At 59.3% G+C, this 23681-nt stretch overlaps 3 protein-coding genes across 4 annotated transcripts; 2 read left to right on the forward strand and 1 right to left on the reverse strand.

The window, feature by feature from the left end:
• The first annotated feature begins 750 nt into the window (after positions 1-750).
• IL10RA (interleukin 10 receptor subunit alpha) lies at positions 751-4668 on the forward strand. Its single transcript, XM_048968534.1, has 7 exons — positions 751-854; positions 1630-1750; positions 1830-2008; positions 2104-2270; positions 2502-2652; positions 2783-2907; positions 3018-4668. Exons 1-7 carry the CDS (start codon positions 794-796, stop codon positions 3888-3890), a joined length of 1677 nt encoding a protein of 558 aa, XP_048824491.1. The 5' UTR covers positions 751-793; the 3' UTR covers positions 3891-4668.
• A 5799-nt stretch (positions 4669-10467) lies between these two features.
• Positions 10468-15390, forward strand: TMPRSS4 (transmembrane serine protease 4). Its single transcript, XM_048968130.1, is given in 14 exon segments — positions 10468-10710; positions 10712-10741; positions 12378-12408; positions 12488-12601; positions 12707-12859; positions 12955-13084; positions 13514-13615; positions 13701-13741; positions 14073-14232; positions 14338-14504; positions 14697-14792; positions 14876-15015; positions 15151-15300; positions 15379-15390. Coding segments are annotated over 14 exon segments (1569 nt in total).
• Positions 15391-15875: 485 nt separating this feature from the next.
• Positions 15876-21895, reverse strand: SCN4B (sodium voltage-gated channel beta subunit 4). Of its 2 annotated transcripts, XM_048968544.1 has the most exons (6): positions 21236-21895; positions 20993-21032; positions 18262-18425; positions 17468-17693; positions 17249-17378; positions 15876-17177 (listed from the first exon to the last, which is right to left on the reverse strand). In XM_048968544.1, the coding sequence occupies exons 1-6, from the start codon at positions 21620-21622 to the stop codon at positions 17084-17086; spliced, it is 1041 nt and encodes a 346-aa protein (XP_048824501.1). In that variant the 5' UTR covers positions 21623-21895; the 3' UTR covers positions 15876-17083. The 2 variants fall into 2 exon arrangements, with proteins under 2 accessions (XP_048824501.1, XP_048824502.1); XM_048968545.1 differs by lacking the exon at positions 20993-21032 and having other exon boundaries at positions 21236-21339.
• Positions 21896-23681: the final 1786 nt, after the last annotated feature.

The following is a 23681-nucleotide window of genomic DNA, read 5'->3' on the forward strand; positions in this document are numbered from 1 at the left end:
CCCCATCGGGAAATTCCTCTTCTCAAGACAAATCACACTTCATCACACAGGTTTGCATAGCCTCCAGGAAAGCCCTCAAGCTCTCCTGTTGTCCAGCCTGCCAGAAAGGAAAGCAAAGCCAGCTCAGCCTTGGCCCTCAGGCCAGTGTCACCACCAGGCAGAGTATAGCCCTGGGTACAGCCCATGGCTCGCTCCAGAGCTGAGCCCTGTCTCTTGCCTGGACCACCCTTATGCATCGGGGTGCGCAAGGTGCACAGCAGGCAGGGGGTGGTCACCCACCCCCAGAAACAGGGAATGGGAGCCAGGAGATGTAGGGAAGGGAGGGAGCAGCAGTCCCGGGCTGTGGGACTGGCCATGACCTGTTTGGTGTGGGACATTGGCGCTGGGGTACTGTGGGACTGCTGCTGTGCTCAGTGATGCCCCTGTGATGTGTTGTCAAGGTGCTGCTGCGCTGTGCTTTGAAAATCTAATTGAACAGGGAGGCAGACACGTGACATGTTCCTATTTTCACTTTCTTGGCAATGTACCGTTTATTTGGAAAAGCCCCCAGCACTCCCGCCTGGGGCTGCTGGCAGGAAATGCCCAGCCTTGCGCGGAGAGCTGAACGGTGCTGAGTGGGTGGACAGCGAAGAAAAGTGGAAGTCACAGCACAGCTACTTTCCTCCCACTGCGCTAGCTCCTCCGAGACGTCACTAAGCCAGCCTCCGGGGGGAAAAACAAGCGCTCACAGCCCGCCCGGCTCAGCGCGCGCCCGGCTCTCCAGCCCAGCACCTGCGGAGGATGCGCATCCGACATGGCCCTCTGCGCTGCCCTGGCCCTGTGTGTGGCTCTGCTGCTCGCTCAGACAGCACATGGTAAGTGCCCCATGCCCTGCCCTGGGGGCTCCTCCTCACCCCCACCCTGAGCCCACAGCACCGGGGACTGCAGCTGGGGAGGCACTCGGGGGGAGCGGCACATGGGGATGTTGCGGTGGGGCCCCGTGGCTTCGGAGTGCTTTTGGAACTCCAGCCCCTCACCTGCTCTCGTCCTTATCTGTGAACCCGAAGCCTTCTGAGCACTCGGACCCTTTTGAGCACTCAGATCCTTCTGAGCACTCAGACCTTGCTTACCACAATGCGTTCAGGCTGTGAGGCCTCGTGTTATTGGTGCCCGGTCGTTAGCGCACACCGTGGCAGCTCAGCTCCGGCGCTCGGTGTTTGCTGTCTGACAGCAGCGGTGAGAGGAGCGAACACAGAGAGAGCGACAGATGTTATCGAGTGGTGTTTTGCTGCCAGGTTACAATACTGAAATTCAGGCAGGAGGTGTGAAAAAGTCTATTTTTTTCCCCAGCAAGTAGATGAGCAAAACAGGAAGGCTGAATCCAAACAGAGTGCTTGCTAGCAAGCAGCAGCGCTTGAGGGAGCAGACAAAAGGGGGAGGAAAGAAGTGAGGTGCTCTTGCCTGGGCTCTCTCTTTAGGAGAGAGGAAGGGAAACAGAATGAGTAAATGCTGGAGCCTGGGATTGTTCTGGGGAAATCCCTGTGCCAGGACTGAGCCTGTGGCTCTTCGGGGCCAGCAGAGTTTCTGTGGCCGTGGACCAGGTGAGGTGGCCCTGTTTGGGAGCCCTCAGCTGATGGCTCCGTCCTGCAGGTGAGCTGCGGTTAAAGCCCACGCGTGTGCGCTTCGTGGCGGAGATGGTGCACCACCTGCTGCAGTGGGAGCCAGGCCGTGATGCTCCAAGCGACGTCCGCTATGACGTGGAGCACAAAATGTGAGTACAGTGCCCCGGGGGTGCAGCAGGGACAGCCAGCCCCTCAGCACTGCGCTCACCCCGGGTGCTTTCCTGGCAGCTATGGCACCGACAGCCCCTGGACCGCCATCCCGAATTGCATGAAGATCCGTGGGCACAGCTGTGACCTCACCTACTACACCCTGGATCCCTCCCTGCGCTACTATGCCCGGGTGCGAGCTGTGCTTGGGAACCACACATCTGACTGGAAAAGGACCAATGCCTTCTCCCCACAAGAAGGTAGGTCAGCACCCACTTCCATCCTCGGCTGCTCCAAAGCTCTTGGAGCTGCAGGGGGACCCTCCATAATACTCCTGAACCTCCCCTCTCTACAGCCAGCCTGCGCCTGTCTGGCCACAGCCTGGCCGTGATGGACAACAGCATCCATGTGAAGCTGCAGCTGCTGCTCCGGGCAGGGAACCGCACTGTGAAATATGAGGACATCCAGAAGCACGCGAGGCGGTACCGGGTGTACATCCGGAGGGCGCAGGACAACCAGACGGTGAGCATCAGTCCTCCATCTGAGTTAACAGAGCCAGAACATTGCAGATATTTCTCTGTACTGCTTACTGTAGCAGGTCCTCCATCTCCCTCCCTCCAGAGGGATTTGGGGTCTGGCTGCTGCCAACAGCTCTGATAAGCACTAGGGGGCTTTCTCCAGGGAATGGAGGAGGAGAAGGGAGCAGACCTTGGGGCCTAGCTCTCGAGTACCAGCTGTGCTCTCTCCTTGCAGTACGAAGTGTGGGAGACCGCCTCAGATTTCCACATCCACAACCTCTTCTGGAACACTGAGTACTGCATCAGTGTGGAGCCCGACGTGGCCAGCCGGCACATCCCTGCCACACGCACCGCTGAGCAGTGCGTCACCATTGGCCACAGAGACAGTAAGAATGGAGTGGGGCTGGGGGGGCACTGTGGGACCCTGGGGGGAGCTGTGCCTGTTGTGGGGCTTCCAAGCAATGTGTGCCATGGGACCTGCACTTCAAACTCACCTGGGCACGTCCTTTCTTGCAGGAAGTGCAGAACTCATCCCGATCGCTGTCAGCTCCTTTGCCATTGTCCTCTTCCTTCTGGGCATCCTGGGGGCTCTGCTGGTCTGCATGTACCTAAAGAAACCCATGAGGCCACCATCTGTCCTGGTAAGGCAGCGGGCTCACAGTGCCCTTTGTGGCTGCTGCAAGGGATGGGAGAGGCAAGCCACGAGCAGGGATGAAGCAGGGCTCATTCCCCTCTTTTCTGTCCCTCCCAGAAGTCCTTCATAAAGCAGAGCTCGCTGTGGATGGAACAGGAGACCTCATCCTCGGGGAGCACAGATGCAGTGCAGCAGCTGTTCCTGTGCCAGAAGGAGCCCCAGCACCACAGTGCCCTCAGCACCACAGGCACAGCCCAGCCACCAGCAGAGAAGAGCAGTCTGCTGCCAGCATGGCCCAAGGAGCAGGCAGCAGGGAGCAGGGACAGCAGCTGCACCAGCACAGACAGTGGCATCTGCCTGCATTCTTCCTCCTCATCCTCATCTTCATCCTCCTCCTCCGAGCTGAGCCACTCTGAGAACCGTGGCTACAAGCAGCAGCTGCCTGTTGGCGATGACAGTGGTGTGGGCTTGGAGAGCCCTGTTGGAAACCTCATGGAAGCTACACATGGAGCAGAGCCTGACTTCTGCCCCACCACCGGGCAGGATAGCCCACAAGAGGTGGAGTTCCGTGGGTACCTGCAGCAATCCAAGGGCATGGTGGAGCTGAGGCAGGGGCAAGCTGATGGGGGGACACTCTGGGCCTGTGCAGGAGCCCCTTGGGGCCCAGCTGGCACTGACACTGTGCTGGATATGGGCTGCACGGAACTGCCGGTGTCCAAAGGGTACCTGAAGCAGTCCTCTCCTGAGTGTCCGCGCAGCCACACTCCAACCGTTGCTGCCCCAGGGTCCCCTATGCTGACCTGTGGGGCTCCCCTGGCCTCCAAGGCCAGCCCTGAGCTTCTGAAAATCCCCCTTGACCTGGACAACTTCGACACTGACCTGATGGGGATGCTACCCCTCATCTCCAGCCTCAGCTCCGACGAGTGGCTCACAGTGCAAACCAACCCGCTGAGCATGCTCAGCAGGGACAGCAAGGACAGCCGCCTGTGAGCCCCCTGTGACCCTGACACCACTACCTCTCACCACTGCCCCTCTGGAGCAGACACTGGATAAGCTACCACCGACCCTTGAATGTCAGTGCATCGACCTGAGCACAGCCTTGGCAGACTCACCCCAGAGCCACAGCCATCGCTACAGCTGGGGCAGCTTCCCACCAGCACAGCCAGCACCCCGCTGACACTAATGGGACATGGGGATGGGCTGTGCTGAACCACCAAGACCAAGGACATGCACCAGCTCCATGGCACGGAGCACAGCCCTGGCTTTGGGCTCCCTTTTCCACGTTTCCATTCCCCACTTCCCCTTCCTGCAGGCACACGGTCGGTGCCACCCGAACCTTTCACAACACCGATACCAAAAGTGCAGCACAGCACCACGTCAGCTTTCTCCGTGCTGCTGCAGGAACCTCCCGCCCTGCTGGCTGCCCTCTGAAAGAGCCAGGGACTCCTTCAGCCCTACGGAGCCTGCAGCCCCACACCAGGGAGCCCAGCAGTGCCCGCCACGCTCTCAGCACGATGGTCGACATTTTGCCATTTTATGTACAGATACTATTTATTCTATTTAATTTGTAAATACAGAAGGGGATGAAGCATTATTTCTTTGCTCCACTCATCATTTCTCCTCTTCTAAGGCCTGGTTGTGCTTTCTGTTCTCAAATATGGGCATTCCCCCACAGCAGACAACAACAGCATGCCTTCCCTGGGGCTCAGATGCGCTCTGCGCACTGCAGGGGAACCGCTGCAGCCCCACGGGTGCCCCAATCCCCCCTCCTTCTTCTTCCATATTCTTTTTCCTTGAGGTTGGGGGTTTTTGCTTTCTTTCTTTTTTTCTTTTTTTTTTTTCCCCTCTCTCTCTTTTTTTTTTTTTTTTTTGGTTTGACTTCCTCTGAAAAACGGAGTCGTCAGAAAGAAGCGTGAGGTTTCTGTGCTCCTGACGTCAAGCTCTGTGGCCGTCCCCGGGGCTGTGCCGGGCGCTGCCGGTTCCCACTCACCGTGGGAGGCTCCAGCAGGCTGCAGCTGTGCCTGAGGGACACCACGTTCCACCCCCCCTCCTCGGCAAGCTCTCCTTTCAGTGAAACAGATGCCTTTGCCAGAAAACCACACGCTTTGGCTTTGAAAGCGGAGAGCACGGACAGCCCCTTTGGCTCTGGGAAACTACAGGCGCTCACATTTTCCTCGTTGAAGTCACAGCTCAATGTTGCTGAGATGTTTCTCTTCCATTCCTTCTGCAAAAATCTCTTTCCTCCCCCTCCACGCAGTGCGTAGCATCGCATCTCAGCCCCTTGCTCTGGGGGGGCTGCTCCTGTAAATACCTTTTTCCTCCCCAGCACCGATGCCTGAATGCATTTCCAATGATGCTCCAACATTTCCAAAGCGTTTCCAACAAATCCCCCACCCACAGAGCCCCATACCCGGCGATGTGAGGCAACCTGAGGGGATGCAGGCAGCAGGGGGCAGCCCATAGAGAGGGGCAGAGCCGTGCTGGGCACAGAGCTGTCCCAAACAGCTCAGCCCCATGGGGACCTGTCCTGCTGTGCCCAACAGCCCGGCACTGGGCTGCTGAGACCCTTACCAGAAAGCCTCGAGGAAACCCAGTGGGGATTTTCTGGACTGTTCTCTTGCACAGTCAGTACAGACTGAAGAAATTTCCACATTGGTGCAGTTCCTTGACTAAGGGAAGTCTGAAGTGCTCTCATTTCCTTACAGCGTTTTCCCCTCTTGCACAGTCAGCCATCCATTTCTGTGGCTCCTTGCCACACTTTTGGGCTGATTCCTCACGTTCCTGCCCCAAGGTCTGCTGGGCAAAGCGGGGTCCCAAGCACTGGGATGTCAGATCAGAGGGGAACACAGGGTTGCTTTGCTCTGCAGGGTGGGTGCTTGGGATGAAGCAGTGCCCTTCTTCCTGCACTTCAAGAGAAGGAGGCTGAGCCCATGCCCAGCAGCGGCCCTCATCCAGCCCTGCCCAAGGCCAAAAGGGCAGAGAAGGAAACACAGCAGAGAGAGAATGGAGAAGCTCAATTGAAAACAAAAAACAAAACCCAGAAACAGCACTGCTCCAAATTTGGTAGAAATCGTGCGTATCTGGGAGTTGTTCTTTAGAGAACCAAGAATACAGGAATTTCCCCATGGCCAGTTTTGTTGTTCTCTCTGTGGTTGCTGGTGGGGGGGAAGAGGCAGCAGGAAGAAGCTGCGAGTGGCATGTGGTCACAGGAAGCATGTATATTCCAGCCCCTCCTTCCTCACTGCTTTCAGAGGAAAATCCTGGGGACTATCCCAGGGAAAGCCACAGCCAGAGCTACAAGAGGGGAAGGAGGCTCTGGCGTGCAGAAAGCTTTGGGGTGCAGCACATTCACCACCACGGGAAGGCCAGTGCATGCTGCTCCAGGCTCTGCAGGACCTCCATGAAGCTGGGGTCCCACGCACAAGGAGCAGGACCATGCCCTGCTGCTCACAGCCCCTGCTCCTGGAAGCGCACGTAGCCATTCCCTGCCTGGCTCACAGAGGCACTGATGCTGAACGGAGGTGCCAGCTCCACGGCCACCGACCTCAGCCTGCTGCAGGGAAGGCAGGGGTGTCAGGGGGCTGTTGGACCCCTGGGCATCTGTGAGGGACCCTCACACTGCCCAAGGGTTAGGGGCTGGCAAGGGTCTGCAGCACAGTGCAGAGGGCACCCGTGTGACTCACTCACCAGCCATGGTAGAGGTTGAAGATGAAGTCAGGTCCTGGGAGGAGGAGAAGGGAAGGAGAGGTTGTCAGAGGGCCCTGCAGTGCCTGGAGAGCTCTGTGAGGTGGCACAGGGAAGGGACAGGACAACCCCCTGGATGACCAGAGCACCGGGACGTCTCTGTGCATTCCCCCTACGCACCCTCTGGCCACCCTGCATGCAGATTTTGGGGACCAGCAAATGCCATTAGTGCTCCCCACACCCTTCCTTTGTCCCCTCCCCGCCCTGCAGCTGCTCGTCCCCTGCTCTGCCCATACTCACTGCACCAGCACCAGCCCTGCTGGTAGCAAAGGAAAACGATGTAGCCAGAAATGATCAGGATCAGCAAGGCCAGCCCGATGCCCAAGATGAACCCAAACATACCGATGAGCCCTTGCCCTACAAAGCAGAGGGAAAAGGGGCTCTGCAGACGAATGCCTCTGGGAGACTTGTGATTATGAGCATCACCTGGAGGAAACCTGGGGCTGCGTGCCCCCATGCTGTGCCATCCCTCTGCTCCACCACGCCCAGCCTTGGGAGTGAGGGTGGCTTGCAGCAGCCCATGCACGGGCACACAGTTCCCTCTAGAGGATGCAGGCGTCAGGGCAAGAGCCGTGCAGACCGACACAGAGCCGTGCAGAGCCGTGTAAAGAAGTGCAGAGCAGTGTAGAGCCGTGCAGAGCCATGCAGAACTGTGCAGAAAGGACCCTTCTTGAGTTTAAAATTACCCCTTGTCCTCTCACTACACCCCCTGACAGATTCTCTCCCTATCCTTGCTGCAGATGCTGAAAAGCCTCAATAGGTCAGGGTGCTCCGTGACCTGTGTGCCCTGACCATCGGGCCCTCGGAGCAGGCAGGGGCTCAGGGCAGGTACCGGCACACAGACAGGCACTGCGCCTTGCAGCATCGAGAATGAGCCAGCGGAAAGGGATGACCTAACAGCAGCTAAATTTAGACAGATGCCGGTGGGGTGAGAACACTTCCCCTGTGGTCACTGTGTTTACACAGTGTGTAACATCCCAGATCATCCCACAACCTGCAGCACTCGCTGTACCTGATGGCGCACGACAAACGGCCGGGGAGCAGCAGAGCATCGCACCGTCAGCTCTGGGATGGTAGCGTGGACAGACAGGATCAGCCTGGGCTCCCAGCAGTGCTGGGGCGCGTGGGTATCGTGCTCCTTCTACTGGGCCAGAGGTGAGCTGGGAGCCTCAGGACCCCGCAGGATGAGGGCAGGCAGCGTGCTGCCTGGTGAGTCACTGGGAGCTGAGCGTGGTGCAATCGCTTCCCTGAAGCAGCTGGCTGCCGAAACTGCCCTGTCCCCGTGCCTGCTGCTGCAGGGTGTGCTCGCTGCCACACTGCATTCCCAGCCTCTGCCCTCTGCCTATGGAAGGTGCTCCCTGCACAGCAGCAAAGCAGAAACCAGACCCAAGCCCTATCCCAAAGAGAGCAGAAAAGAAGGTCACCACCCCATTTGTGCTATAAAACAACTTCACCACCACTCAATATGGGGAAAAAGTGCCAACTGCTTACCTGTCTCAAGGTCCATCTCCCTCTGCTTGCTGCCTTCCCGCAGGAGCTGCTCATGGCTGGCCAGGCTGGGAGCCACTCCCAGAGCCCGGTGTGTCACACATGTCCCCTGCTTGCCCAGTGACACTGCTCCTCACCTGCTGGCTCGACTGGTTCCCAGTGGAGAAAGCAAAGAGCCCTGGCAGACATCACCCTCATGCCCCAGTTTGACCTCCCCTCCCTGCAGGGCTGGGCAATGAAGGTGGCTCTGCCCTCCTGCTGCAGGTAGGAGCCAGACCCAGCAGAGGTTGAGCTCGTGGCATCAGGAGCCCAAGGGGATAGGGATGCCCCAGGGACATGTGTGCCCAGCCCCAGGCACACAGGTGTGCAGCCCCAAGCACCATACCTGAGCAGTTCTGCTCTCCCAGCTGCCTCCTCCTGGCAGGGTCCCACTCAATCAAGGCTTGGGGATGCCTGCAAGGGTAGGAGGACAGGGCAGCTCCAGTGCAGCACGCTTAACATCTGTGTTTGGCCACCTTCTCAAAGCCTAAGTTGCAGAGCCATGTGGGAATTGCTGCCCACTCACAGGAAGGACCAGGAATGCAGCTGCTGTGGCTGCAGGTGAGAAGCAGCAAGCAGGGACATCAGCTAACAGCTCAGAAAGTGGGCACCCAGGGGGAAGCCCTGCAATGGGAGATGCACAGGGAAGGAGCTGAGCCCTAAGCATCCTTTTCTGGAGTGAGTTCCCCAGCACCAGGACCACAAGGTGATGACCAGGGCAGAGAGTCAGGGGAAGAGCTGGAGGGAGAGGGAGCCTGAGTGCTGTAGCCCTGCATGCTGGTGGCCACTCAGAGCCTCATGCTGCCTGCCTGTCCCCAGCCTGACCCCAGACAGAGCCACGTCACACCAGGGCCACGCATGGCAGAGGTTTGGGGAAGGGCGGCTGGGGTAGCAAAGCAGCCACACTCCAGGAAGCAAAGCCCTGCAGGCGTGCGGGGCTGTGACATAACATCTCCAAACCTCTGCTGCTTCCTCAAAGCTTTTGCTTAACCTCAACAGAGGAAGAGCCTCTCTCCTCAGTGCCACCTCCTACCCCTGCCCCACCAACACTTGCTGGGCAATGGGAGCTCTGGGAGGCAGCACTGTAAGGGCTCTCCCTGTTGGGTCGTAGGGCTGTGGGTATACATGGGGCTAAGTTTGGTCCAGAGCATCTGCCCCATCCCTCAACCACTTCCTGAGCTGCTTTTGCTTTTAAGCCACAGTTTGGTTCATGGCAGTGGACAGGAGGCTCAGGATGCGCTGGAGAGCTCGTTCCATCATGCTGTATCTTATAATCAGTGAACGCCAGGGAGTGTGGAAGCAGCATCCCTTACCTGCATGTGGATGCCAAGATCCCTGGTCAGGCTACAGGGTTGTGCTGCTGCCAGTCCCAGAGCAGTGTCCTTGTCTCAGGGCTCTGGCACAGGGAGGGGACACGTCCCTGGCTGTGAGCTGTAGGGATGTGATGCTCTGCGGGCTCCCGCTGGCACTGTGCTCACAGCTGGCAGCAGCTCTCTCCCCAGCTGTTGGGAAAGCTCAATTACAACAAGAAGAGAGGTAATTAGTTGCTCACAAATCCTGCACACCCACCACTTCCAGCATGAGTCTGCACGACTTTCTAGCCAGGAGCTGTGCAAGCTGCACACTCCCTGACCCCAGCCTACAGGAAGCCAGAGAAGCTCCCGCACCCCAAAGCTAAGCATCATCCTACCCTTTACAAGCACCTGCTACTGGGGAGCTGCAGGAACCCCTCTGCCCACAGCACTGCCAGCCCTGTCCTGAGCAACAGCAGCACATCCATCCAGCACGGCACGGCACCCCCACCGAGCAATGTGGTTTGCAGGTTTGCATGCCCATCCTCCAGCATCCATCCACCTCAGGGAGTTTGGGGGCCACGTGCTGCATCCTTCCTCTGCTGCACCCATCTGGTGGGGCTCAGCCAGTCCAGGACACTGAACTGCTGTTGCCCCACATGTCACCTCCCAGCACTGTGCCCTTCCTCCCTGCGTCACACAGTGCGGTGCTGCAGGCACGCTCCCGAGTGACCCCAGGGACAGGGACATGCACTGGCCCTGTAACCTCATGTATAAACTCTTCTTTCCTCCTCCACCTACCAGAATCTCTGTTTGAAAACAACCCAGCACAATGCGGAAGGGATGGACGAAGAGCGGGAAGGCTGTGTTTCTTCTCATCATCTGTAGAGAAGCATGAAAAAATCCTGCTCTGTCAGTCAGCTCGCTCCTGATCAGTGATTCTGTGACAGTGGCTCCGCAGGTGAGTCACCCAGCGGCAGAACCTGGGGAGATTACTGCAGGTGATGGTGCTGCTGATAGACCGGTGTTATATTACAATACAAATCATAATTCCTGTTTCACAACTCCTCTTGTGGGTTTTAGGGAGTGCTGGGGCGGTTCTGCCCCAGTGTGAGCGCGGCGCGGGGCAGAGCAGCACGGCACAGGGTGGTGGGAGCAGCGCGGGGCCGTGGGAGCGGCGTGGGGCAGAGGGTGCCCACGGCCTCCCCGTGCCTGGGATTTTCGCTGGGTTTCTGCTGGCAGAAGACCCCCCCCCCCCCCGGGAGCTGGAGGAACATGGTGAGTTCTCTGCTCCCCAGCCCTCCCTTGAGCTCTCGCTGTTCCCCTTGACAGCTCAGCGCTGTTTGCTGCAGGGGTTTTTAGCAAGCAAAGCCGTGGCCATCTACCCCCAGGCTGGCATGCAGTCCCTATCCTAGACCAAAAGCTTTCTTTAGCTGAGCGGCAATGCATGGCCCAACAAAACTCCCCAGCAGCACTGGGATGGGGACCTCAGCCCCTGCACAGGATCAATGCTGCATGCACACGGGTTGGATTCCCTGCAGCCAAGGAGGCAGCAGGGCTTGGGACACAGCCCTTAGCGCAGGCTGAAGCTATGTTAAACTGGAGCATCCCACCTCCAGGAGCTGTGGTACAGGCTCCCAGCACAGCCCAGTGGATGCACTATGCCCAGGCAGCAACTGAGGGCAGGCCAGCCACAGCTGCGTTTGTGTTTTTCCAGACAATAAGGCATGGGGGCACAATTAGTTACGGTAGCAATGGGTTCCCAAGGAAATTGTGTGCCTGCATTCCACACAGGAGCTAGCACAGCTCTGGCTTTGAATTTAACCAGTGAAGTTCTTGCTTTTAGGCTTCGAGAGCAAGCAGGTACCCTTGCAAAGACAGCCCCTGAGGCAGCTCCCATTTTAATATCCCTTTTCTTGGTGCAATAAGTCCACCCTTACCTGCCGTGGTGGTGTCCAGAAGTAGCAGCTGCAGAAATGCTCTCAGGGCTGAAGGGCACTAGGATGAAATGCAGCCATGCTGCTCCCACAGCACCCAGGAGCTCAATTCCAAGGCACCAGCTCTCAGGCAGCAGCTGCGAGCAGGGCAGGAAATGAGTCTGCCTGAGCCCACCCAGCCGGTCCCTGCCAAATCTGGGGCTGCTCTGTGTGCAGCACAGTGGGACTCCTGCAGCCACACGTCTCTCTTACGGGGAGCTCCTAGAGGAACAGAGTCCTGAAAGACCCAGGCAAGATCAGTGCTGCGCTCATCGCTTGCCCCAGCGCTGTTGCCATGTCTCCTAGCAGCAGCACAGCCCTGCCTGCCCACCTGAGAGCACTTGTTCCCATGGGCTGGGCTGGTTTTCCCCAGCCCTGCAGAGTGCAGCAACTGTGCCTGTTGGAGCAGAGAGTTTCAGGCCCTGCTCTGGGCCAGCCAGAGGCCATCACCCACTGCAACATGCCTGAGTGGCACAGCCTGGCAGCCACACTCATTTCTTGGTGCATAAGACATGGAACGCTTGGAAGCGTTTGTTTCATAAAACCTGAAGTTTTAAGCCTCTGTTGAATTAGGATCATAATTGCTTGGCATGTATACATTACTGGAACCGTATTGGTGATGTGCTGGGGAACACCACAGCTGCTTGCCCCAGTGATGATGCGCTGGGATAAGGCAGGTTCTCTCACTCACTGTCTCTCCAGCAGCCTGCTGGGGCAGTTTGCCAGCTAACCCTGCTGAACACAGGGCAGGCTCTGTGCCCAGCCAGCACAGTGGTTCTCATTTCTCTGGGCTGCCCTCCTGGGCAACGTCAGCTTGGGACTTGGTGTAGCAAGCACCATGGGGCGAGCTGGCCTTCCTGCTGCTGACTCCACCATGTAGCAGCAGCACTTTGCTGGCTCTTTCAGCTCACTGCCTGCTTTTCCCTTCCACTTTACAGGACCCAGCCTCCGAGCGGTTGAACGGTGAAGGTAATGCCCACGGGGCCAGGGGTGCCATGGGGGCAGCCAGATGGGGTGGCACTGCCAGGCTCCCTGCTCTGTGTTGCAGAACCCGGCACGAGAGACAAAGCCTCAGAGACCCAGAGGTCCTGGAAGAGGATCGGCATCCCCATCCTGGTGACCGTGCTCGTCCTCGCCTGCCTGGCTGCAGTTGGGCTCCTGGGTGCGGCTCCTGCTCTGTTCTGTGCCTGCTCCTGCCCAGTGCTCGGCTGGGAGTGGCTGTGCCACCTCCATCCTGCCCCAAGCTGAGCTCCCTGCTTCTCCCCAGTCAAGGTTTACCTGGACCACCACTACTTCATCTGCAAGCAGCCTCTGAAGCTGGTGCCATTCGAGCAGGTTTGCAATGGAGAGGCGGACTGCCTGAACGGCGAGGACGAGGCCAGCTGTCCCCAGGAGGTCCCCGAGGGGCCGCAGGCTGCTGGTGAGTGCCAGACACTCCACGGAGCCCCACGATGCAGCCAAGCCCCCGCCCAGCAAGGTGACCCAAGGCAAAGGTGACTCTGTCCCTCCCTGCAGCTCGCCTTTCCAAGGACAGATCGATCCTGCAGGTGCTAAACAGGAACACTGGAGCCTGGTCCTGCATCTGTTCTGACCACTTCAGCGCAGCGCTGGCAAAAGCAGCCTGTGAGGAAATGGGCTACAGCAGGTAGCTGCTTTCCCCACACCTCTCTCGCTTCAATCTATCACTCTCCCCTAAAAGCCTCTCTGAGTGGGCTGTTGTTTACTTATGGAGCACTCAGAGTTCTGCACTAATGGATTCAGCCCATCCCCAGCACGCAGAGCACTCGCTGTGCCCACGGAGCCTGGCAGCTCCCCAGAGGAGCCCAGTGCTGCGTCCCTGCTATGCCCAACTCCCAAACCTCTTTCTCTGTCCCCCCACCCTTTCTCCTATTTCTTGGAGGGTCCCATCCCCTTCCTAAGCTCTTGCTCCCTCTCCGTCTCAGCGCTCTATTGGAGCTATGGGTGAATATTTGGGACCTGCTCCTAAATCTTTAGAGCAGGATAACCCCTTAGTCTCAGTCCCAGCCCATATCCAACCCCTGGCCATGCCCTGACCCGTGCCCATCTCTTCCAGCACCCCAACATTCTACGCAGTGGATGCAGGTGCAGGACAGCCCCTGCCTCCCCGTGAGCTGGTGCTGAGCAGCGGCCGCCTGCAGCTGCCTGAGCCAGGCAGGTGAGTGCCACCCGTGGGAGCCACTCCTGGTGCTGAGCTGGAGCCGCTCCTGTGCAGGACACAGCCCTTCTCCTCCCTCTTCTAGGAAGTGCCTTTCTGGATCGGTTGTTTCACTCCTTTGTTCCAGTAAGTATTTGGACAAGTCTGTGCCTTAGGGCACCCAGGGCTTCGTGCTGCCCCCAGGTCAGCCCCGTGCGCACAGCTCTGGCTCTGGGTGGGTTCAATTCTGCTGATGAATTACTCTGATTAAACAAACCCCACGGTGGGCTGGAAAGCAAAACCCGGGGGTGACCAGATTTGGGCAAGCCTGGGGACAATGTGCAAACAGAGAACAAAAGGGGGTGTGCCAAGCGTGCCACCGAGGGGTGACACAGCGGCGTGGAGAGGGGTGAGGCCATGGCAGCCTCCATCCCAGCGGTCCCTTCCTGAGCTCACATCCTGCTCTGCCCCGCTGAAGGCTGCGGGGAAAGCGTGCGGACGCCGCGTGTGCTGGGCGGGCGGCCGGCGGCCATCGAGGCCTGGCCATGGCAGGTCAGCCTGCGTTACCGCGGGGAGCACATCTGCGGCGGCAGCATCATCGACCCCCGCTGGATCCTCACCGCCGCGCACTGCTTCAGGTGAGCCGGGGCTGAAGCGTCCCCTAGCAGCGCTGAGCAGCGCATGGGGAGCACCGTGCCTGCAGTGGATGGGAGGGATGGGAGCAGTAATGTGTCCGTGTGCAGGAACAACCCCATCATCCCCAGCTGGCGCGTGAAGGCCGGCTCCCACGTCCTCTCTGGCCCTGCCACCCTCACCGTGGAGAAGGTCTTCCTGGCCGAGCGGATGCCCACGTCTCCCAATAACAATGACATAGCGCTGGTGAAGCTGCAGGTCCCTCTGCGTATCTCAGGTGAGATGTGGTGCACCCCAGCACCTTGCACCCACGATCCCAGGCTCCCACGGCCGTGGCAGGTCAGCCTGTGTTACAGCATAACGTGGTGCAGAGGGATGGAGGCACCGACTGCCTGGGCTGTGCTGGCTGCACGCCGTGCTTGGGGTGCTTAGCAGCACCTTCTGCACCTCACTGTGCCTTGCCCTGCAGACAGCACCAAGCCCATCTGCCTGCCCTACTTTGATGAGGAGCTGGAGCCGGGCACCCCGCTGTGGGTGATAGGCTGGGGCTACACGCAGCAGAACGGTGAGCAGGACATCGCGGGCTCCACGCTGCTTGGGGGGGCTGCTTGGGGACACCTCTGAGCGGCCACTTTTTGCTGTGTGCAGGCAAATTGTCAGAGACCCTGCAGCAGGCGGAGGTGAGGCTGAGCAGCGTGCAGAGGTGCAACCTGGAGGCGTACCACGGCAAGGTGACGCAGAAGATGCTGTGTGCAGGGCTGCCCGAGGGCGGGGTGGACACCTGCCAGGTGAGGGGCAGCATCGGGTGTCCCACCACACTGGGGTGCCCACTCTTTGAACTGGGCAGGTTGCTCTATAGAACAGCCCCACGGAGGGGATGCGTGCCCAGAGTGATGCTCACAGCCAGCGTTGATCTTTGGCAGGGGGACAGCGGAGGGCCGCTGCTGTATTCAAACAGGCACTGGCAGGTGGTGGGCATCGTCAGCTGGGGCTTCGGCTGTGGCACCCCCAGCACACCCGGTGTCTACACCAGCGTCCGAATGTACCTCGACTGGATCTACGCCGTCCGCAGGGTCAGTGCCCTTTGCACCTTACTGTCACTGCTGTGCTGTGGCTTCTCTGTACCATTCCTCTCCTCTCTCCCCTTGCAGTCAGAGCTCTGAGACCTGCCAGGACACTGGTGCCGTGCTGGGGCCCGGACGAGGAGGCAAAGGGCAGCTCAGGCAGCGGCCGCAGCCTCAGAATGCACCCAGCTGGAGCTCCCTTCCAGAGAAAGATTAATTTATTGCCCTGTGCTGATCTTGCTGCGTCAGGATCTACGCTGCTCTTTGCTCATTACTGTTTTACAGAGATAAACGATGTTTGTGCTTCAGTGTATCGCCATTAAAATAAAGTATTTGTGGTTTTTTTTTCCACGCAGCCTCTGAAGGCTCTGTCTGTCCCTCCTGCTCGCTGGTTGTCCCGCAACCAGCCCACTGTGCTGGGCTGGGCTGCTTTCCTATCCCTGCTCTTCTTAAAGCAAGCAGGGGCCAAATGAACACCTGGAGGAGTCCAAGCCAGAGAGTTAACCCTTGCAAACCGAAACTTTATTTCGCTCAAGGCAAAGCTGGGCAAACCCTAACGGTGCAAAAAGGTGTTTGAAGCCATCACGCAGCACATGGTGCACACCTGGTGTTTATTGCAGGTATCTCCTACAGGTGTTGATACATGTGTGTACATATGTGTCCATCACAGCTCACACCTCAGGCAGTGCCTTCATCCCACAGAGCCACGGAAGGCCCCAGGAGAAGGGGTCCTGCAGAACTCCCCCCACCCTGCACTGCATTCCACACTGCATCTGTCGGCGTACAGACAGAACTGCATTTCAGACAGGGGTTATGTTGACTTCCTCCATCAAGCCAGAGGAATAATCCATGCATAGTACAGCATTGCATATCCTGGGGTAGGTGGAACTGTGTCCAGATACCGACTAAAAAAGGCTGACGGGTTATAGGACAGCTAAAAACAGTTCTGTAAAAAAAATCCCTTCCTGCCCTGGAGGCTTTCTGTGAGGGGGGACGGGGGTCTCGGGGCGGCTCCAGCCCAAGCTCTCATGCACGACAGGGGTAACGCGGGGCATTCGCAGTGTGCCTCTGCCTGGGAGCTCGGAGTGCTGTGCAAAGCCCCTGGGGGGCAGCCGAGGGCTGAACCCTGCGCTACAGATGGGGAAAGTGAAACTCAGCGTAGTCTCCCCAGTGCCAAAACCCTCTGCGGGGACGCTTTACAAAGAGTGAGCCAAAGAAGCCTCACAGCAATCCCTGTGAGGTAGAGCAGCACTGCTTTCCCCATTTTACAGATGGGGAAACTGAGGCACGGTGACATCCCAGGGTCACCCCGCCAGCCAGGGGCAGGATGGGCAGCGGGACGGGGCAGCCCTGGCCCTGCTCCTCTCATAGGATCCAACTGTGCTCCCCCCACAGCTTTCCTCAGGGGAAAGGGAAATGCACTCAGCCACTTTCCCATTGGAGTCTAATATAAAAATATCCACGTAATGAGCAAAGCCTTGGAAAGCCAGCCCTGAAAGCATCACTGCCTTCAGACGAGGGGATGTAAGTACGGGCAGAACCAGCACAAACCCACGGCACGGCACCCCCGGCCCCTCTGGCCCCAGCGCAGGGCAGGGCAGGCAGTTGGCTCCATCCCATCTACCTGAAGCCCCCCAGTCCCTGCAGCAGCCAAAGTTTTCCGAGAAGCAGCGCAGGTTGCAGGCACGTGTGTAATAGAAACATGTCTCGAGCGTTGGCAGTTTGGAAAGGAAACAAAAGCGAGAGGCTCCCCGCCGGCCCCCACCTCGCCTCCCCAGGGCACAGGGCTGCTTCATGCCTTCTGGGGGGCTTTCTGCTCCGCCTTGGAGCCCGCCAGGCCGTTCTCTGTGTTGTCGTTGCCCGAGGAGCTGACGAGGCACTCCTTCCTGCGAGGAGCACACAGCTGACATCCGGCCCCACCGCCCCCCAGCAGCCCCCCCACGGTGCCCACACTCACTTCCCATCCTGGGTCTTCTTGATGATGAAGAGGACGACCCTCTTGACAAGCATGAAGAGGATGAGGAGGCCGATGAGTCCGCCCACAACGCCCACAATGATGAGCGTCACGGTGTTGTCTGTCTTCTCCACTGCCGGGCAGGAGGGGTGGAGGGGGTTCAAGTCAGGACACCCCCAGGCACCGTGAGCCCAGTGCTCAGCACCCCCCAGCAGCACTTACTCTTATGGACCACGGTGAGGAAGATGGTGGCATTGTGCTGCGCCTTCTTCTCCTTGGGGTTGAGGACATGGCAGGTGTACCTGCCGGCGTCGCTGAGCTCCACGTCCTTCAGGACAATGGAGATGTTGTTGTCCTTCCCGGTGGTGGAACCGACGAACTCGACCCGCGGGTTGCGTACCACGAGGACGGGCTCAGAGGTTTTGCTCTTGATCTTGCCGTGGTAGATCTGCAGAGGCACGGTGGGGTCGGTGGGATGCAGCACTCCTGCCCTGCCCAGCTCCTGCATGAGGGCACAGGATGGCAGCAGCACGGCCAAGCACAGATGCGGTGGGTCAGTGCCACCACCCTGCAGCACTGCGATGGGCCACACAGATCTGCACTACTCTGGGGCAGGGAAAGGTCCCTTCATTCTGGGACCATTCTGGTTCTAAAGACAGAGCTGCTCCAAATCCTCCTCCTCACCAGCAGGAGAGCAGTGTGCACAGCAGGAGGGAAGCACATCTATACCGAAGCTGTAGCATTTCAGAGCAAGCACAGGAGGAGAAAATTAACTATATTTTGCCTAAAGCATAGCCAATTTGTGAATTATGAAAAACAATCAGATTTAGGTGGCAGAAACTCCAGGCCAGCTTTGTTCCAAAGCACAGGTGCTCCCTCTTTGCACCATTCCATTTCTCCCTGAGCTGGAGCTGCTCAGAGGGAGTGCATCCCACGGGAGGAGGAAAACAGGCAGTGAGAAGCGCATCTGAAAGGAGCTGCCAGGAAAACACAGGCAAAGCCTGGAGTGCACCCACCAGCTCCGTCGAGTTGAAGTACCATGTGAAGATCAGGTCCTGGAAGCCAATGCAGGTGGTGAAGGTGCAGGGCAGCAGGACATCGGAGCCATTCAGAGCCATCACAGTGTTGGTTTTCCCCACTGACACCTCCAGGGCGAAGGCAATGGCGAGGATGTACAGACCTGGTGGGAGGAGAGCGTGAGGAGCAGTTGCTGCAAGGAGAAATACAGTGCCAGGGAGCAGCACAGGGCCCCTCCAGCTGCCCTCATCCCTTGGGCACGGCCACAGCACTGCTCTCATCTACAGGACAGCATCAGGCCCTGCCTGGCTCCCCCAGAGACAGCGCAGATTCAAAGGGATCCATAATATCACCACGGATAAAGTATGCAAATGGGAGCCCTGATTTGCATGTCATCCTCGGTGCCTTCAGCTAAGCTTTAAAGGGGAAGGGGAGGGGGTAAAAAAAAAAAAAAAGGCAAAAGCACTCTGAAAGCAAAGCAAAGCTCTCTGTTCTCAAAGAAAGAGCTAAAACTCCAATTAGCATCATTGCCCTGGATGGCTGCCAGCCTGCCCTGCCCTTCCCTTAACCCCAGCAGCGGAGCAGCGGGTCCTGGCAGAGCAGCACAGCGTGCCCTGCCTACAGCTGCTGCTGCCAATGGACGACCTTCAGCACTGCTCTCCCTTGTGCTGGCAGGGAGAAGCACTTCGGGGAGCTGGAACATCCCAGCTGCAGGAGGTGCCGGGGTCTCTCTCAAGGAATGGCCCTGGCACAGGGATGCCGTGCTCCGGGGCTCCATCCATGTGCCATGGCACAACCCAGCACTCAGCAGGACCCACCCACACCTTCAGAGCTCCCCCTGAGCGCTGACAGCTGTGCCATGGGGTCACTGCTGGTCCCACAGCCGCTTCCCAGAGCTGCTGGCACCCAACTCAGAGGAGCTGCCCTCAGCCTCCACCCCCTGCAGCCGCCTCCACGCTGATTTATTCTCCCACACATGCCATGCTAACAGCTCCCCAGGCACGTCGCAGCCCAAGCCAAGCCCAGAGCCCTGCATCCTGGGCTTTGGGCCCTGCTGCAGTGCTGCATCGAAGCACTGCAGGGGAAGTTACTTAACTTTACAAAGAAGCATTTCTCCTTCTGCTGGAGGCTCCCTCGAATGCTGGGAGCTGTGCAGCCCTGGGTATGCCAGGGGTGTCCTGGGGAGCTGGGGCTGTGCCTCCAGCCTTGGGGATGCCTGGCTCTGCAGGATGCCTGAGGAGGCAGGTGCTGCAAGGGGACACTTACTTGCAGGAAAGACGATTCCTTCTGGCTTGTGACACTTCTAATCCTACCTGCCACGGTTATAACATCATAAACATAATCTGAATGACATGCACAGGGTAAATGGAGGCTGATCTTGTTCCTGTCGTCCTGTGATCTCAGGAAGGCAGAAGCAATAAGTTGCCACTAAATAAAGCCTGGAGGAAACGCACTGAGAGGTCACCGATGGGAGCTGTTGCTCCACTTGACACCGTGTGCCCTATGCAGCTGCACCTGGTGCCATCAGAGCCCCTCTTTGTGCCCCTCAGGGCCAACATCAGCCCCTGCCTGGGGCTGCTTTACCCCAGCAGCAGCACCACTGCAAGAGATGGATGGGGAGCAGAACCAGTGCCCCGCTGCCCAAGCAGAGGAGTGTGCACCTGGGGTGCAAGAGAGCAGCAGTAGCTCAGAGCAAGGCTTTCCCCAAAGGGGCGGCTGGCAGCCCTGCATTGGCAAGCTGGTTTGGGAACCACTGCCGTGATGGAAAGAGCTCAGAGGGTTCATCCAGAAAGGCACCGGGCGCCTCCAACCTCTGTGAAAAAGCCACTCCGGACAAACATTCCTTGTCCACAGAAATCAGCGTGACCTCCTGGCACGGGTCCCCTTCCACCTGGAGGCTACAGAGGAGGAGCTCTCGAGCTCCGGGCTGCGCTCAGCAGCAGGTCAGCCAGGTGCAGCCAGGAGCCCGCTGCCAGCCCTGGGAATACAGCATCCCTGGACTCCCACACCCACACACGGATGCTCCCCCCAGCAGCATGGGGGACAAACTGCCACCTCCACCCCCACGTGCTCTCCAGCATCTCCACATCCCTCTGCAAGCAGCACTGAGCCGGGGCACGTTCAGCGGGGCAGACAAACCCTTGCAGGGACGCAGTACTTAAACGCCTTTTTGAGTCTCCAGCTCACTTCAAGTAACCTTAAGAACTATGCCTTCTAAAACACACCTTCCGAGGGAGTTTTCCCCAGCGCAAAAGCAGCCTTCGGTTTCGGGAGCACCGGGATGAGCGACGCAGCGCAGTGCCCCGCTGGGTGCGGGCTGATGCGGGAAGCTTGGAAGCAGCCCAGGGGCTGCAGCACGGGGACGGCTGTGGGCTCCTTCGTCCTCCGAGCAGCCGAGGGGGAGCGGGGGGGGCTCGGCTGCCCCCCAACCCCACGCTCCCTACGGCGGCTCTGCAGCACGGGGGTCGCGCTGGGGAGAAGCGCATGCAAACGGTTGTTTTACAGAATGAACCGTAAAAAGAATGACCTGTCGGCGGGCGCGCTGGCGGCTGCGCCGAAGCAGTGCATTGCTTTCCTACGGCTATCCCCGTTAGCAGGCAGGTAGCAGCGCAGCGGAGCGGGGCAAAGCGGGATGCAGCGCTCGCAGGAGGCAGCTGTGCGCCGGCAGCGATTGGTGCGGGCCGGAGCCGGGACTTCAGAGCCCTCTCTCGGACTCGGCTGCGAAGTCACCTTGGCCAAACCACTTATCCTCAGCGCTTCGGACTCCCGTCTGCAGAGCAGAGGTAATCGTGTTAGCGCTCGCCACATTCGTCCGAGCAGCGGCGTCCGGTTCCTTGCGGTGCGGATGCAAAGCGGCCGCGAGCGAAGGGCGGGCGAGGAGACGGGGGTCACCCAACCCGGGGTACCCCAAGGCGGGCGGGGCTCTGGGGATCCCCCCGGCTCCCGGTGGCAGCGGGCAGCCTTCGCCCTTACCCAGCAGCGCGGCCAGCAGGCGCGGGGCCATGGCTGCGGCGCGTCCCGACTGCCCGCAGCGCCCGGCTCCGGCCGCCCCCGCCGAGGCCGAGCCGAACCGGGCGGAGCCGCGCCGGGAGGAGGAGGAGGAGGCGCCGAGCCCCGCCCCGCCGTGTCCCCGCGTCCATCGGTGTCCCCCGCACCCTGCGGGGCCGCCCGCTCCGCCCACCCGCCCGGCCTCGGAGCTCGCGCGGATGCAGCCGTGCGGCGGGTGGGTTCCCTTCTTCTGCCTGGAAAACAACCGAGCCGGGCCGGGCTCTCGCCCAGCGCCCACCCCAGCAGCGCTCTGCTAGCCCCGGGGTGACACCGAGCGTCCCTGCAGCCACAGATGGGGACGCAGCCGTACATGGATGGGTTCAGGTGTGCCCAAAGTCTGCCTGGCGCCGCTCGGAAAACTTATTTTGTCTGCCCAAGTGTGTTCTGAGATAATTGGCTGCCCGTAAGTTCATGTATCTGCAACCTCTTGCTCACCCTCCATCCATTAGACGTAACCTTCGGCAGACCGCATCCAAAAATGCGCTGGGCCGGCCCCTGCTAATGGAGGCCTCCAGCAATGCGAAGTGTGAGAATGCAGCTCTGCCTTCCCACCCAGGGCCCATTAGGGAGTGAGACCACTGTGCTGAGCAGCAATCTGCAGGTGGTGACGAATCCCGAGGCCAGGCACAGCGGGACAGGAGAGGAGGGGGCACAGCGCCCCTTCCTGGTACAAGGCACGTGTCCCAGCCACGCTCCTTTCCGGCCAGCCAGAAGCACCGGGGAGGAAGGAGGGAGAAAGCAGGATGCTTTGTGAGGCACTGGGGTATCCTGGGGGACCCTGCGAGGGTGCCAGCTGTGTCTGTGGGGTGAGGAGTGAGGGCTGCTGAGCTGGAGAAGAGACAGCAGTGCAGGCAGGTTGGGCTGGGCAGAGCAGGCAGCCGATGCTACAGGAGCAGCATAGAGAGTATTGCTGATGCTGCAGGAGGTGTCTCAGTGGCTGTGATGGATACAGGTAGGTGACAGATACGGGTAGGTGACGGATACGGCCAGGTGATACAATCCGGTGCACTTAGGCTCACAGCCAGCCTCCTCCAGGACATTGTGCCCCTGCACAATGAGCTCCCACTGAGCAGCCCTGCAGTGGCAGGGCAGGTGCTGCCTGCAGTGTGCTGGGGCCAGCTGTGCCCTTGTAGTCCCAGGGCTTGGAGCACGGCGCTGCCTGTCACCAGGCGTGATGGAGCTGTCACACTTGGCAGCCCTGGCCACTATCCTCAGCCGACTGCTCTTGTCAGACATCTGCTGCCACCGTGGATGTGGAACATGCTCTGCTCCCTGCCAGCCATGTGTGCCTTGGCCAGGAAAAGGCACTGGGGAATTTGGCACAGTGCTCAGATGTCCGGCACAGGGATACAGATGCTCAGAGGAAACTCTTTTTGCTGAGCCCAGCACAAGGCTGCCGTGTCTGGTTACAGGGAAGGCGAGCACCCCCTGCTCGGACACTGTCACCTCCCCAGAGGGATGGGATGCAGGGCTCAGGGATCCTTTCTGCTGGCTGCTCGCACCCGGAGCTGCCAGGCTTCTCCATTCCTCCTATTTGCCCTGCAAAAATGGGACTGGGAGGGTTAAAACACCCAAGGATGGCTCCTGTTTCCCTCCACGTGGGCACGGGGTAGGGCTGAGCAGAGCAGTGTTGGGCAGCAGCCTTCAGCACAATGCAGCAGACGCTGCACAGCTTCAGCTTCAGCAGGGAGCAGCTCCAGCAGGGATGCAGGGATGCTCTGGCCCCCTCCCAAACCTCCCGGAGCAGGCAGAGCCCTCCTGCAAAAGAGGAGGTGGTGACGCCGGAGCAGGACTTCCCATCAGCACCTTATATTTACTGCAAGGTCCTCTGGCTGCGACCTTTAGAAGAGGAGGCGGCCTGGCAGCCAGCTCTGCAGCAGCGTCCCGGCTGGAGCTGACGGAGGTCCGGGCACACGGACTGCGGTGAGTGCTTGGTTGCTGTGCCATCCCCAGCCCTCCCTTGCCTGCAGCTCTCCTGAGCAATGCTTTTCTCTCCCCCTGCCTCCTCTCCCACGCAGAGCTGTCCTCAGGCTGCCCCCCCTGCTCTCCAGCGAGTCCCTATTTGGGGGACCCTTTAAAGCAAGCAGGAAAAGGGGAGTGGTGTCCCCAGGCAGGCACTGCAGAGGCAGCTGCACGGACGCAATGGTGCTGTATCCCAGGGGAAAGTTTCTTCCTGACTCGATACAAGCTCTGCTGGACCCTTCCTGCTCTATAGCGTTGTCCTTTAACCCCTGCTCTGTTCCCCCTCTGCTCGCTGCCCCAGGTCCCTCCATGCAGAACATCAGGCTGCTGTCGCACCAAGGGGACAAAGCTGTCCCCAGTTCTTGACCTTCTTGCTGGTGACCATCCCAGCAGTGCCCCCACAGTGCCA

Source organism: Lagopus muta, chromosome 22 (assembly GCF_023343835.1).
Source record: "Lagopus muta isolate bLagMut1 chromosome 22, bLagMut1 primary, whole genome shotgun sequence".
Classification (NCBI taxonomy): domain Eukaryota; kingdom Metazoa; phylum Chordata; class Aves; order Galliformes; family Phasianidae; genus Lagopus; species Lagopus muta.

Excerpts from the sequence above, each read along its gene's own strand:
- IL10RA (XM_048968534.1), top strand. The coding sequence starts at position 794 with ATGGCCCTCTGCGCTGCCCTGGCCCTGTGTGTGGCTCTGCTGCTCGCT. Across the intron at positions 855-1,629 it reads GCTCGCTCAGACAGCACATG|GTGAGCTGCGGTTAAAGCCC; the intron begins GTAAGTGCCCCA and ends TCCGTCCTGCAG. Across the intron at positions 2,653-2,782 it reads CACCATTGGCCACAGAGACA|GAAGTGCAGAACTCATCCCG; the intron begins GTAAGAATGGAG and ends CCTTTCTTGCAG.
- SCN4B (XM_048968544.1), bottom strand. The coding sequence starts at position 21,622 with ATGTACGGCTGCGTCCCCATCTGTGGCTGCAGGGACGCTCGGTGTCAC. Across the intron at positions 21,033-21,235 it reads CCTGCTGGCCGCGCTGCTGG|ACGGGAGTCCGAAGCGCTGA; the intron begins GTAAGGGCGAAG and ends TCTGCTCTGCAG. Across the intron at positions 17,694-18,261 it reads ACTTCAACTCGACGGAGCTG|ATCTACCACGGCAAGATCAA; the intron begins GTGGGTGCACTC and ends GTGCCTCTGCAG.